Raw genomic sequence first — 15,946 nt, forward strand, 5'->3', positions numbered from 1 at the left:
TCTGAAAGTCAGAAACCACTCGATCTAAACAGTATATGGTGTCGATTTTGCATCTCTCTAATGTTGTTTAGGCTATATTGGTTCAATTTCACTGGGTTGAGTTTGACCTGGTTGAATTTTATCAGTCTTTTCTTCGCTCTTAGTGGGCTGGATTTTGTGCGTAACACGGAAATTATACCTAGTCCAGCTTCAGCTATTGCACACCACGCTATTTACAAGCTTACTGAATTTTTGTGTTATATTTAATACATCAGCAGAAGCTGTTTTTTTTTCAAATTTGACCCCCTATTGCTGGTTCTTCTTCCCGTGGCTTGGGTGCCCCACTTGTATGAACTGGATGTTTCTTGCACATCTACGCTGAATTGGAGTCGAATTCATTTAGAAATAATAATGGCTCGGAAACCGAAATAGAGTTTTCAAAACTCTCTCTTCAGTTCTGGCACTGAAACTTCAGACCTCCTTTAAGTCTTGGCTCTTAGTTCTATCAATAAACTTTGAAACACTAAACAAAACAAATACGTATGACTTGGAATAAATCTATCGACGTCTCTTACGGATTTCTACGTTTGTTCAGGTATGAGGGACGAAAGTTGTAGATTTTGGCTAAGAAATCACAAGAATTTATGCATAAAAGATCATTTGAATTCTTCTGTAGCCTATGTCTTACAGCAGTAACTGCGTTTGTTTTTGATCAAAATTGGCTTCAGAGGGGGGTGAATCAATATTTCCGTGACTGACACTTGCACAGAAACTTATTTCGACTGGGGACAAATTAGAAGCAACAAATACATCGGCGTTTCTCATGGATATTTTCGTTGGTCAGGTATGAGGGAATTAATTAAAGTTGTAAAAAACGCAAAACAGATTTCCCCTGTTTTTTTCCTGGACATAGAGCCTTACGGGGGAGTTTATATTGAAGTGTATTTTGTTGAGTTTATTGATTGAATAAACTGATTGATTGATTGATTGATCACTTGAATTTATTTGCACATTTTATAATAGTTGCTGATTTTAAAACTCCTACAAGCAAAATGCTCTAAAATCGTGGTTAAGTTGACGAAACTACAGTTAAATCGATCTAACCTCTCTAGTGACTGGCTTAACACACCAAGGGGGAGGTAAATCCCCCCTATACGTGATCCCTCGGGTTTTAGGTCTATTAAGCACATAACCAATCCCTAAAACACAACAGTGGCCTCAATCAGGGGGAGAGGCAAGGGCATAGGCCCCTACCCCCTCCTTAGTGAACCTTGTTAATCAAGTTTCAATTTTTCTCGCCCTTTAAAAAAAATAAAACACCAACAAAACACTTGCCCTTTAGATATGAAAATCAAAATAAATGTAAGAAATGAAGAAATAGCTTTAGCGGAACAGAATTTTGAAAAAAAAATCAGTTAGAAAAAAAAATGCCAAATATGCGCGGTAGTAATAAAATAAAGAAAGAACACGCAACAAGGAATTAATTGAAACTTATGAATAAAGTCATACAAAAAACTAAAAGCACTTTTGGACAGTGCTTTCATATCCCAGAATTTTTGGGGTTTTCCCGAATTACCCAGAAAGAAAATTTGGTTCCTCGAAATTTCATCAAAAATTGGCACAAACGAAACTTAATGACTTGTATAACGTGATAACGTATGTGCAATTACGAACGTTTATTTTCGGTAGATTTTGGAGAAAACAATTTTCTTTTGTGGCATTTTGGGGAGACCCAACACATATTTGTGGGTGAAAAAAGTGCTGCTTTCGGACTATTTTTTTTTTAGTTATCCCTGATCCTCTGAACAACTCTAGAAATTAAATGTGTTCCAAAATTTGAGCCTACGTTTTATACAGCGGATATGGCCCTATAGCTAGGGGCGTCATGTATGGGGGTGGGGGTAATCCCCTGAAAATGCGTTCAATTAGTCACTAGAGAGTTTAGGTAGATTTAACTGCAGTTTTATCCACTTAGTCACGATTTTAGAGCATTTTACTGATTTTATCTTATCGGTCGGGAAAAATAACTAGCGGGAAGGTAAAATCAATACCCCCCCCCCCCCTGCAGAATATTGCTTAGGGATGCTTCTTCCTTTAACTCCGTTCGATTAACAGAGGGAGGAAAAAAGGATGAACGTAGAGACGTTATCGGTTACAAAAAGACAAGCGAAGATGTGTCCGCTATCTTTTTAGCATCCATCATTTTTATAATATCAAATACACATTCTTTAAGTTGTCCGTTTTCTCCCAGTTTCCATACTCTTTAGCGTTTGAATTTACCTCGAATTCATAATTTCTTAGACCACACTGCTTTTCCATTTACGAAAAATTAATAAAAAAACGGGTTTTAATTTTTATAAAGCAGTGAATACAATAAAATAAACACTTAATTAAACAAAAATACTCCGAATATTTCGGCCCCACGTCCGGGAGCCTTTCTCAACGGAAAAAAAGAAAAGAAAAAAAATTTAACAAAAAATATTCTTTTTAAAAACCTTAACTTACATCAAAATAAACAAAAAAAAAAACACAAAAAAAAACAACAAAAGAAAAAATATAAATAAATAGGAAACAAAAGTTTTGTTTCCTATTTATTTATATTTTTTCTTTTGTTGTTTTTTTTTGTGTGTTTTTTTTTGTTTATTTTGTTTTTATTTAATGTTTTTAAAAAGAGAATTTTTTTTTTAATTTTTTTCTTTTATTTTTTTTACGTTTATAAATGCTCCCGGACGTGGGGCCGAAATATTCGGAGTATTTTTGTTTAATTAAGTGTTTATTTTATTGTATTCGCTGCTTTATAAAAATTAAAACCCGTTTTTCTTGCTTAATTTTTCGTATCTCGAATTCCTTTTTCCTCCATTCCTCCAGAGGGTCTAGGCATCTGGGCAAAACCTGGAAAAGATTAGTGAAGATCTATGGATATTCCTTAAGCGAGCACGAACAAAATTTTGAAAATGCTCATTTCGCAAGGTTACTAAGAGAAACTTTTCAAAATATATAGTGGCATTATAAAATAGATGACTAAAGTGGGCGCTACTGCACCCGAGAGGGCGGCTGGGATCTTCCCAAAGGGACATTAAGATCCTTAATAGACAATAATACATAGTCAAATGAATAAATAAAATAGGTTATTCTTCTTATTGTTACTGCTTATTCTAGAGAAATTCATCTTTCAAAAACAAAATTCAGCCTTGTCAAAAAGGTGGAGGAATAGTAAGGTCAAAAGTTTGGGAATCATATTTAATATATAGGCTAGTTTGTGAAGGATTATATGTGATTTTAGTGACATTTCTATTAGCGATAATAAATAAGATATACTGATAACTCTATTCAAAATTAAAATAAAAGTTGTTTCAAAATTCGTGAAAGACGAAAACAAAACAAAACATACCAATTTTTAGGTAAAGGCGGAAGACCTCCAGGCATTTCAATCCCAAGACCACAAATAAAGTCCCAGATATGAGGCTTTTTCTTCGTCCTCAGCCTTTGTGTACCGTACACTTGTTTCATAGTTCACATAAACTTAGATATTTTCATGTTGGTAAAGGTAGCGTAATCTGTGGCGACATCCAATGCCTATAAACTATTGTTTTGTTATACCGTACTTGCTTAGAATGATAGGTATAAATTAGAAAGTATGAATCCTTATCAATATTATTTGGGGGGGGGGATTTTAATGTGGAATAACTAGGGTTTTAGTACAGCCAACTGCTTCTTTATTTGGACATAGCTTGGTATCTGTAATGTTGAATGAACTAAATGTACATGACAGCGTTTGGTTGGAGTAAAATATGCATGGACATAGGGGGACAAAAGGGAAACATCATTTCAGGACTGGCTCAAAAGGATGGTTACAACCACCGTTCCCCTCATTGGGGCAACCCAGAGAAAGTATCCCAAAGCGAAAAATTAGTAAAAAAGGTCTTTTCGGCAGGAACGCGTGACATATATTGCACAAACACGTCACTTAGTATGCACTTTCGGTCTTCCAAGCAGTATTTGCACCAAGGCTGTATCCAGGGGGAGGATACCAGGTTTGAACCCCCCCCCCCCGAAATTTTTGTCTTTCTCTTACAAAAGTAGCAAAATATATGTAGAAGATTTGCTTTACAAGCCCCCGTCCCCCGACCAAAAATCCTAGACACAACCTTAGCTACAACTATCCCCATATTTTCCCAAATAAGAATTGGATTCTCCAAAATCTCCCCGGAAATTAAAGATCCTAAATACAAGAACGTTAAAGCGGAAACAAGTCGTTAATTTCCCAATTCTTGGGGAGATTTCATAGAACACAACTCTCTTTCGGGGAAACCGTAGAGATTGGGACAAAGGAGGGGGCAGTTGCCCTCTTTTTGGATCAAACTCTTAGGTTCCTTTAAAATGTTTGACTTGCTCCATATTTGGCATACTAACACTCAGAAGCGCATCCAGGATTTTTATTCGAGGGGGGTACTAATTTTACTTAGGTTGGGGGGTTACATAAAAAAAAACTAAAAAAATACATACAAAATTTGTTTATGTCCATTTTTGTTACGTTTTTACGAGTCAAACAAACATTTCGGGGGTGGGGATCAAACCGGGTACCTCCCCCCCTTGATACGGCCTTGCTAACACTAACCGTAAATAAGTTATGCGAAAGAAGCAACAATATTTTTTTGGCGTTTTTGTGTGTGCATGCATGGAGCATAAATCGGTTATAATGGTTTTCACTTTGAGTTGAAAAAGAAGATAATAATTTACTTTTTTAATTAGGTCGGTGACATAAACGCATCTAAAGATTCAAATACCTTGCCGTTGGGCAAGATGCTCTTTTATGGTCAATTTAAAGTCACGATCTCAGCAGGTTTTCTGAATAAATAAAGAAAATTATACCAGCCATTTATTTGTAACTGAAGATTAAAGTTGTTTTAAGGTCTGAAATAAAAACTAAGCAGTAATTTTTTTTCAAATTTTTTTCGCATTGAATTTTTCAAATCAGCGCATGTTCTTTTGAAAAATTGTTCATTCGGCCCATTTTCACCAGAAAAATGGCACTTTCAGCGCATTTTGACTTTTAAGACGGCGCAATTTTAAACCCGATATCTGGTAACACTGGGAGGCGGACATCACTCTCTACGCCGAGCAGCGCCCGGCGGGAGATCTAAGTTAAAGTAAGTTAATAATTAATCTAAGTTTAGATGATCTGGAACCTCTGAAAAATATAGGGTTCTGCAAAGGAGGGTAAGAGAGGTAGTTCCCCCTGGAAGACCAAAAATGCATTTAAACTATATAATATTCTAAAATAATTTTAAACTCATCGGGGAAGATACTAGCCCCCCCCCCCTGGAATGACACATACAGATGTTTCTCCTAAAAAACAGTATAGTTTATATACTTGTTTTCCTAGAAACAATTTAAACTCTAGTCTCTAAGCATAAATGTTTGCCTCTGTAAGCAGTAATCCACGATAGGGTACAAAGGGTCCAAACTCAAGATGGGAGGGCTAAATAAATATATTTGAAACAATTTCATCAAGAAGTTCATGTCTTGATGAAGACTGAAACACTCTTGGTTCTAATTTATAAATACTGTCATTTTAATTTGACAATGTGTGATGAGTTTAAGGTCAAAGTTCTTGGGGAAAAGGATTTTTAAATTAGTATTTTTATATTTATCTTTATTCGTTTAGAATGCATGGAATACATTCTGCCATTAAACAAGAAAAATCCCGCTTTCTACGGCTATGATGAGAGAAAGATTGAGACGGGAAGGACACATTTTGAGGAAAAAGGATGACAGAAATTATGCTTCAGTGAGTTGCTAGTAGTAGGCTAGTATTACACAAGAAAATAACGAATTTAGGCATATTTTGAATACTTTGAATTTAATTTTTTGAATTAATATTATCAGCATTATTATAAATTTTACCACCATTTTACCATGAAAAGGAGTTTATCTTTACATATATTATACTTTCAATATATATATATATATATATATATATATATATATATATATATATATATATATATATATATATATATATATATATATATATATATATATATATATATATATATATATATACATATATATACATACAGAGAGAGAGAGAGAGAGATTTTGTCCAGAGATATAGTCCATACATATAATTCCTTATCTATATCCATAATTCTATAATAGTTTTTTTTTTCTTTTAATCCTAATATTGAATAAGATACACTTCTTTTGGCTTTGAATATAGATAATGATCATTTAGGCAAATATAGGAACTACACCAATTCATGTAAAAACAATTAAATAAATCTTAATTTAAATTAAATTAAATAAGGAACTATTTTTTCACTTTTTTTCAAGCTACAACTGACTTTTCTAAATTGACACAAAAAATTGCCTGAGTGTTTTTTTCATTAGGCCTACTATCAAAATTTAGATAGTTTTCATTGGCTTGCTTCCAACCCTCCCTTTCCTGAAGGTTTTAGAAAGCACGAAACTAGACAGCATATAAGGCTGTATCTTGGGGGATTAGGGGTTGACCCCCCCCCCCGAAATGTTGCCCGACTCGTAAGAGTGTAACAAAAAAAAACGTATAAAAAAATTTTTGATGAGTTTTTAAAGCCTTTTTATAACCCTCCACCCCCCAAAACAACCTCTCCGAACCAAAAACCTAGATTGCCCATTTTAATGACGATATTCATTTTATCTTTGATGCCAAATTTTTATTCTGAAAATTTAACTTCAAGTTAATCACTTTTTTTCCTTTCCACCTACGTCAATAACACTATTCACATCAATAACGCTACTTTCTAGAGAGGGAGGGGGCAGAGGGGGCTTGAACCACCTAGATTTTTGTCGCGCCGCCCTTATATTTTAGAAAAATTTTTTGGCGGGTAAACAACACAATTTGTTGCACCCTATATATAGGAAAAAAAGATTCTCCCCTAGATTTTCCGGAATTGACGGAACTCACCTACACTCTAAAGATAAAAACTTGTCTCATATAAATGCTATAGGATCCAGAGCATTCATAGTCATTGACGGAGGTGATATACCCCTACCCCCTTATGGAGCTCTAATATTGGTCCGTCCAACACCATGCCCACACCTACACAAACGTGGGGAGGTATTAGAAGGGAAACATCCGGAAAAGTTGAAAAACGTTGTCTAAACAAGTTTTTTTTTTATTTCGAACACCAATTTCCTACCCATCCCTCGGTAAAAATATTCTGATACCCCTCTCCAAGGATAGGATGCGTACCATCTATACCTTTCTAAGGAAAATTAGAAATATTAAATATACAAAGAAGATCCCCTTTTCCCTGTTACTGGTCCTAAGGTACCCATCCCATAGGTTAAAAATGAAAAGTCACTTAATAAAATGCACTGTTTTCGTTTTTCACCCCACCCCCCCCCCAAAAAAAAATCAATTAACAATTTATGAAAATGCCTACTTAAAAGAAATCATTAAAAAAGGTGTGTAGCAATCCAGCGAATGTATATTACTAAACTTCACAATTAATATTTATTGTAAATATTTTGTAAATTTTTCGATTCAATTATAACTGACACAGCTAGCCTAAGAAATAGACATATCTCTAGGATTTCATCCTGGATCCAAAGACAACATTCATTTCTGTCAAAAACTTACTTTACCCCCACCCCTTAGTTATCAAACCCTAAAGTGTATATAGGCTATGCACGAGAATGCAGTTAATTCTCCGATGATTTGAAAAAAAATATTCAATCATTTTGAAGGTAAGGGGCGTGTTGAAATTTTGAGAGCATATAGACACTACGGGGTACGTATTTGACGATCAAGTGGGGGGGGGGTGAAGTAAGTTTAGGACGGAAATGAATGTTATATTTGGATTAAAGATTTAATTCTGATTCTAAAGGTATATCTATTTCTCAGCTGTCAGGGAATCGAACCTTTTACTAATGTTTAGAGTACATTTAATTTCGTAGAATAAATACTCCGAAATAATTTTTTAGATAACAATTTAATTCAATCACAAACAATATATCCTATATATTTTAACAGTTGACACGGCAAGATCAGAAACCAGACTAATTCTCTGTCGGAGTTTTTGATCTTCCGCCAGAAACTTGCCGAAAGAGAATCCATAGACCTACGCAATCCTTAGACTATATTTTGGTTCTTTTATTCCAGTAATTAGGGTAAATAGTAGGGGAATTGCCAAGATATTGTTTTGGAGTGGTACAGCTCTTTTATGTGGGGAAAATTCAACATCTGGACCAAAAGCTTGCAAATAGAACTCATGTTTATCAAAATTAGCCTTGTACAAAATCGTGATGATATTTGGGCTATTTCAAAATCATGAAGTTTTTGGGGTAGTACAACATTTCCGTCAGTGGTACCAATTTGAACCATGAAAATAAATAGGCCAAACTAATTAATGAAATTTGAATATCCGTAAAAATTCAAAAATTAACAATCTGTTCACTCCTAAAGAGAACTTCACCTTCAAACAGTGGTGCCAATTGAGGGGGGAGAAGGGCATCCACCGCAAGATTTCTCGCCCCCACCAGGATTTCGAAAATAGCTTTTTTGTTGTTGTCATAGAAAAAATACCCTTTTTGCATTTTCATTGAAAAATATCGAACAAATCCCCTCTCCCGCAAAAGGTTAAGGGTAAGTGCCTGTTCAAGACATGTAACTTAATTTAAACATGCCTTAATGTTACAAACTAGGCAAGTAGAAGTTAGGGGATTTCAGACCGCTCCCTCTCGCAAATCAATTTTTTTAGGATTTTCCTCAGTTTACTATATTTTTCTTATAAATTGTTTGATCTTCAAATTTATCCCTCCCTCACAATACAGCCCTTCAAAAATCCTTTTTTTTTTTAGCTAAACAAGCACAGTTTTAATTTCCTAAATGTGCCTTATACATTAAACTTCAAGTTTTACGGCCCTTTCTGGGGTTCCTTCAAATAATTAGAACATAAATTGTAATAAAAGATAATATAGAATAAGATAAAAAAGATAAGAAGAAAATAAATAAAATACAAAGCAAACTTCACAAAAGAATTCTTACGTTCTATTTTTGTAATCCTTTTTCTTTCTTTTTTAAGCCTTTCGTTCATTTTGTTAGTATTTGTATATAGTTTTGGTACATTTGTCGCGATTCTAGGCGTTTACCCCCCCCCCCCCCCGCGGAAAATACACCGCCGCGGAAAATACAAGTACCAAAATTCCTTCCCCCTACGGAAATTAAAAAAGTAAAACTCAAATAAAATTTTCAAATTTGATAAGCCTTATTTTCCGGGGGGGGGGGGTATTTCACGGGGGAGGGTCCACGGGGGTAATCTACGGGGGGGGGGGGGTAAATGCCGGCCACCATTTGTCACGTAGTATGCCTGTTTTGTTGTTTTTTCGAATCTTGTTTCTAGGCTCCCTAAAATGCTGTGTCCTCTCTTTAGAAAGTAAATTACTATACACGTTCTAAGACATATATGTTCAAACAGTGCTGGCAACCTGTGAAGTATAGGAAGAAGACAGGGGCACCAATCGCTCCCCACCTAAATTATGAATATGCATTTTTAAGTATTTTCATAATAAAAATCGAAAAAGACTTAAACTACCCCTTTCTACATTTGAAGACACATTTATTTTTTATAAAAGCCGTATCCAGGGGGGGGGTAGGGGTTTTGACTCCCCCCCCCTGAAATATTTGTCCGACTCGTATAAAGGTAATAGAAATGAATATAAACAAACTTTTGATGCTTTTTTAAAAGTTTTTTTGTATCCCCCCTGAAAAAATCCTTTAGTAAAACCCCCCACGAATAAAAAAAATCTTGGATACGATTTTCATTCAAAAATAAATAGAGCAAAATCCCCCCCCTTCCTGCATCTTGATGAATTGGCGCCTCTTGAAGCAGAATATCGTTTGAGGATACAAGGGGTTGAAATAGATGAATTATGCAAAGAACATTTATACGTTTTAAGGTTTGTATCATATCACATAACTGGGAAAGAGGAGACGGATCTCTTTTGTAAAAGACACAAGATCCTATGACGGATTATGGAGACAAGGAAAATGTGTTGCCAACTGTATAAATAACAGAGTATTTAGAATTCTAGACTTTTGTATGTGGGTTGGGAAACACAATGACAGGTAATGTAATTCGTTTTTAGAACTGTTTATATTTTGATGCCACAGTGGAGTTTAAATTTTAAACTCAATGTTGAAGTAAAAAGGACAGTGAAATCTTGCTGTTTGAATCCCTTAAGTGGAAATTTACACGTTGCCGGGTTTGAACACCCCCCCTCCCAAAACAAAATTGCCTGACGCGTTAAAAAGTAACAAGATTCATATAAACAAGTTTTTGATGCGTTTGCAAAGTTTTTTGTTAACCCCCCTCCCCAAGAACCCCCCTCCCCCAGAACAATATTCCTGCATATGGCCTTGAAGATGAGCCATTTTTAAGTGTGAGAGAGCGTAGAACATTTTCAGAGAGTTGATAGCCCCTGAATGTCATGAATTGCTGAAATTCCCACGATTATTCATTCTCTTATTATCCACATCTAAATGAGCTATTCAGTAATACAACTTCATCATCGAATCTTGGTCATGGACTATCATTTACATTGGTAAAACAATAGATCGCAAATTTCAATTATATTTATTCTAAAAGAATTTCTATAAAAATATTTGCAAATGTCAATCTCGTTAAACAGTTTCATCACTCCATCCACTGATGTGACTTTTAAAAAAAGAAAACAAAATCTTTTAAAAACATTTATCGCCTTAGACAAAATATTAAACTCCAGCTAAAGAATTTGGTACTTGTGTAGAATCTGGTAAGTGCGCGACAATTGTATTGAAGATCATATAGGCATTTTACCGGGTATATAGGCATTTTACCGGATACCGGGTAGATGCTGTACAAACAAAGGGTTTCTCACTCTGGGAACTATATTTAAACTTTAGTTTTTTGGGGTTTAGGGGGAATAAAAGGTACCTGGGTTGGGTTAGGCTCCGTATTTAATACATGCTATGCTTTACCCCCCCCCCTAATGTGCAAATGTATAGCCCAAATTTGTTCATAAACTTATATTTTCACCCTATTTTGTTTTATTTCATTAGTATTAACGAAGCTTCACTTGTCGCGCACTTACCGGATTCTAGACAAGTACCAAGAATTTTCTTGTTTTCTTTTTTACAAGTGGGCTACGATACTCTAAAAGGGGACTGAATGGGGCTATGTGTCTCCCATGTATTATTTTTTTTTGGTCTCAATGTAAGACAGATTGTCAGAAAATTTGAAATTGAGAAAAAAATTCAATTGCAAATTAAAATTGTCATTCTACTCGAGGGGAGACCGCTTTTGGAAATGAAGTACACCTTGTGGTGCGCGCCAAGCGTGGCAGAATTGCGCAAACTGAGCAGTCGGGGTGGAACTGTGCGGGACACCTTGCGTTTTGAGATGTTCAGAAGAAGGTGGAAAGTGGGCACCCCTTCCTTTCTACTTTAAGAATTTAAACCAACCAAAGGGTATGTTGACACCTTAGGTGCGTCTGGTCAACTTCACAATAATAAATGGGTTCAGATACAAATTTCAAGATAGCTTTTTAATCAAAACATTCGAAAAATTAAGATCTGGGCCTTTAGAGGTGACATAAAGAATGCTGCCCCAGTGGTAAGGACCCACTATTATACAGAGGACCCTTGGCACCATGACCTCTTCAATATAATCTTTCCCATGTCCATCTTCACTTATATAGATATGATAAATATATTTTGGCTCGTGACCGTTGCACGATCATTAAGAGAATGGTCCATGAATATTAAATGTAAATTATAGTATTTTCAAAAAAAACTTCTCTTTTCTTTTCAGATTAAAAAAGAAAAAATTAAATCTATCTTTGCTTAGTCGTTAAAAATGGTTCGAATTTTAATCTTCTATCTATTTTCAACACGCCTCGGTTAAAACATTTTCGACGCTATTGTAAAAAAAAGCATATGATTTGCAAAATTCTAAAAAAAAAAGAAAATGAAAATTCAATTAAATAAAAGGACCATCTAAGAAGAACATTGATAAGTATGAAGTTAACGTTTCGTTTTTATTGTAGATATTTTAGAAGGGGAAAGCTCAAAGCAAAACAGATTCTCAATAACTCTCGAGTCTAGTCGTGTGGAGAGTTAATATCTTACGAAAAAAACAGTACTCGAAACTGGTTTCTGAGAGAAAATTAAAAAAAAACAAGTTTGTCAACTGAAAGTAAAGAGCCACATTAAAACTTAAAACGAATAGAAGTTGTGACGTATATGAACTTTAAAAAAGTTACTCATTGTTCTAATTAAACGATCCTCGTGTTTCGGGAGTCGTTTTTAAAGAATTGGGACAAAATTTAAACTTTAGCACAAAGAGCGAGGTGTTGAGGTAGGAGCAACCCCCACATATATGTAATAATTTCTGTTCGTTTTAAGTTTTATGTAGCTCCTTACTTTCAGTTGACAAAACTTGTTTTTTTTTGTTTAATTTCTGATCGTTTTTAAATAACGCCAGGATATCTGGCTCCACCTCTACGCAGGGGCGGATCCAGGAATTAATTTTTTTAGGGGGGCGGAAAATAGATTGATCCGATAAACTTGCGCTAGGAGCAAGTTTAATTAACGCAAACTAGAGTTAATTAAGTAAAACTGCCTCTACGGAAAAATCCCCCTCCCCACGGAAATATCCTCTGAACAATTCAATCCTGGCGAAAATTTACCCCGGATGATTACCCTTAACATCTCCCCGTGTGAAATTGTATCGGTAAAGAGAAAGCAAAACATGTAAAGAAATTCTGTATAGGAATTCTGGCAAATTCCCCCAGTGTAAAATTTCCCCTGAAAACTTCCCTCTCCATGAAAAATTGTCCCTGTGCAAAATCCCCCCAGCAGAAAATTCGTCTTCTCCTCCCCACCCGAAAAATGAATGCATACTTCCCAATAACCAATACTATACGTAAACAATGGGCAAATTTTATAGCTTGAAGACCTTTCCCCAGGGGCTGTGGGGGAACATGTCATCTCCAGAGACATAGTTATTGGGTCTTTCAACTATGCTGGAGAAAATAGCTGTCTCTAAAATTTTGAAAGAACGAACCGCTTGATGAAGTTATGAGTCAAAAAAGTTTCTTGCTTTTCAGTTTATTATAAAATTGTATCTGCAAAATCGAAACTGACATAAGATGCTGCAATTGTACCACAAAAATATTTTGATAAAAAAAAACTAGAACAGTTTGTCTCAAAGCATTGGCAACGCTGCTGAGCACTGCCTACATTAGAGTTAATTCAGACATTTGGGAATTCCCATTCCCCCTATGGGAATTTCGATAGGGAGTTTCGTAATTCCCTTTCGGATTATGGTTTTGATTTTTTTTTTCTAGCTTTTCCGTACGGAGGGTTGAAGTGATTGGGAATTTGTGGCGGTATTTTTAAAATTCGAAAAACAGGTCGATCGTCAGGCATCATAAAACACCCAATCTGATTGCCCTTGTACAGAATTATCAACTTTTGTTTGATGCTTCAAGTTCAGACTACAAGAAAAGTCGACTTAGCTAAAAAAGCAAAGTCTGCATCTTCAGTCATGACTTCTGATGTTTGAATATTTTGTCAATATTTGCAGTTCGGATGCATGTGAACATTCTCCCTATTCTCCCTATAGGAAATCCCATGCGTTTTCCCCAAACATCTAAACTAAATCTTACAGACCGGAAGATTACATAACATAACATAAAGTCCGAAGTTATGCTAGTGTAAAACAGCGTAATGTGAAAGAGCTTGGATTAATCATGTCGGCTGGGAAACGGCAAGGATAAGTAATCCACTTATTGAAGAAATAATCCTTCGACATCTGGACCGCAGCTATCTGTTAATGAGTTTGGAGCAGTTATTTACAAAATATTCAAATCCTTGAGTAGAAACTTGAAGGATAATGATGTATTAGATCAGAGTATCCTAAGAGATACAGTCTTTTATCAAATGACTGATGACTGAATGGGATACGGAATGACATACCTAAGGAAGATATTACAAACTAAAATATTTTTGACCAATCTATCATAGGCATTAGTAACTAGACTGAAACACTGTGTTTACCCTTTTCTTTATATACAGTGATCAAAGATAGTTAATTTTTCATACGGAGGAAAGGGGCGTAATTTGCTATTGGGCAGGAGGGCAACTGTCCCCTTGACCCCAGCTGGAATTTAATGTCTTCGAAAATCTCGTCAAAACAAGCATCCACAGAAACAGATTAGTTTTCTTTAATACACCTTTGCCTTTATGTTACTAGATGGTTTATTTTTCATTTTTTACTTGGTCATTTTCACTCGATTTGAGAAACTCGACTCCAACTTTGTCCCCCAAAGATTTTGACGAAATTCAGCCCCTGGTGGGGAAGGGGGCTTTGTCTTGGACTAAGGTTACATTGTTTACTCATTGTCTATGTGTGTGTCTCAGATAGTTAATTTACTACGTATGAATACTGTTACTGCTACTACTAACAGCTGGCTGCAGCACCAAGCCACCTGATGTCAACAGAGCTGTGCGAGCTCCTCCTCCTTCCTAACCGATTCAAAACTTCCCTCATAACAACCTCCCAAGAAGTTCCAACTTGCTTTAAATCCCTCCTTATGACCTTTTCCCACCCCAGAAACGCACCCAGGATTTTTGTTCGGGGGGAGGGGGGGTTACTATTTTTTTTTGGGGGGGGGGGGTACACAAAAACTCGAAAAACACATACAAAATTTGTTTATGTCCATTTTTGTTGTGTTTTTACGAGTCAAACAAACATTTCGGGGGGGGGGGGGGGTTCAAACCGGGTAACCTCGCTTGGATACGGCCTTGTCTTACCCCATTCGTGAACGATCTGCTTTTCGTTTGGCCATGGATGGATGACCGAAAAGGCCGATCTTTGGCAATTTGTCAGCTTTCATTCGCGAAACGTGTCTTGGCTATCACAACCTTTGTCGCATTATAGTCCGAGAAAGCGGCATAGAACCCCATTTTTCGGAGAGCTACTGTTAGAGAAACGGCAGAGTACAGGTAATATACAGTAGCGAAAAGTCCTATACTCTCCATTGAAGATTTTTGAAACATATCTAAAACCACGCAAGCTAACTCACTCTTCATAACCCCGCCTTCGCGCACGCGCAATGACAATTTTTTAGCGCCAGTCTAATTGAATGTTAAGTAGCAACTGAATCTCTGCTGACGTATTGCTCTGAAAGTCCGTCAACTTGCCTAATTACGCGCTATGAAATGTGTGTCATGCTTGGAGAAACATTTCGCTACTGATAATTACCTTTACTGTATGAAACGGTCAGTCATATAGGTACCCAAAAAAAGCCAGTTGTTGGAGAACAGTATGTGCCACCCTTGGCGCGCTTAAAGGCCGTATCTGACGTTTTGACGCTTCTGAAACAATTGCCGAAAACAATTTTTTAAGCTGTTCTCAAAAGGAGAATCAGCAATGCAGTGTAAGCTCAATCACACTATGATTCTCTAATCTGCATTGTGTTGCTGAGCTTCCATTGGAGAGCTGCCAACCAAACGGCTTTTGGCAGTTATCCCAGAAGTGTGAAAATGTCAGATACGACCTTTTGGTTTGACAGCAATGTCAATCGCGTCAATTGAGGGGGCAGGGGTGAATACCCCGCCCTAGATTTTTGGCCCCCTAATTGTTCAAAAATACACTTTGGGTATTTTCCTTAAAAATGTTTATATTTTTAAATATATTTTTTTTTGTCAGAATTGTGAAACTTCGAAAAGACAGTGAAATAAAAACAATAAAGATAAAAGAAAAACAATTAATTGCTGTTTTTGTCAATTGACTAATAAAATTTACTTATTTTAAGCAACCTTTAGATACCCATACAGGTGGAAGTAGGTCTCTATGCACGGGCTCGGAAATCTCGGAATTTTTATTTTCCACAAATTTTTATGTAACTCAACCCCGCCTCCAACTAAATTTTTTTG

The 15,946-nt window shown here is 35.9% G+C and overlaps 1 protein-coding gene across 7 annotated transcripts in view; it reads right to left on the minus strand.

Moving 5' to 3' along the window:
• Positions 1-15,946, minus strand: part of siz (Brefeldin-resistant Arf-GEF family protein schizo) — a 373,423-nt gene that overhangs the window by 91,007 nt on the left and 266,470 nt on the right. The window contains exons 1-2 of one of the 7 annotated variants that reach the window (XM_089100400.1): positions 7,888-8,009; positions 3,371-3,555 (exon numbers count right to left, since the gene is read on the minus strand). The exons of 5 other annotated variants lie outside the window; for them this stretch is intronic. In XM_089100400.1, the coding sequence (XP_088956526.1) occupies positions 3,371-3,489 (119 nt within the window). In that variant the 5' untranslated portion in view covers positions 3,490-3,555; positions 7,888-8,009. Of the gene's footprint in view, positions 1-3,370; positions 3,556-7,887; positions 8,010-15,946 lie in introns of those variants that run through there. One more of the 7 variants, XM_089100401.1, reaches the window with a different exon arrangement.

This window comes from Artemia sp. Qi Xiang Cuo, chromosome 14, assembly GCF_049724085.1.
Source record: "Artemia sp. Qi Xiang Cuo chromosome 14, ASM4972408v1, whole genome shotgun sequence".
Classification (NCBI taxonomy): domain Eukaryota; kingdom Metazoa; phylum Arthropoda; class Branchiopoda; order Anostraca; family Artemiidae; genus Artemia; species Artemia sp. Qi Xiang Cuo.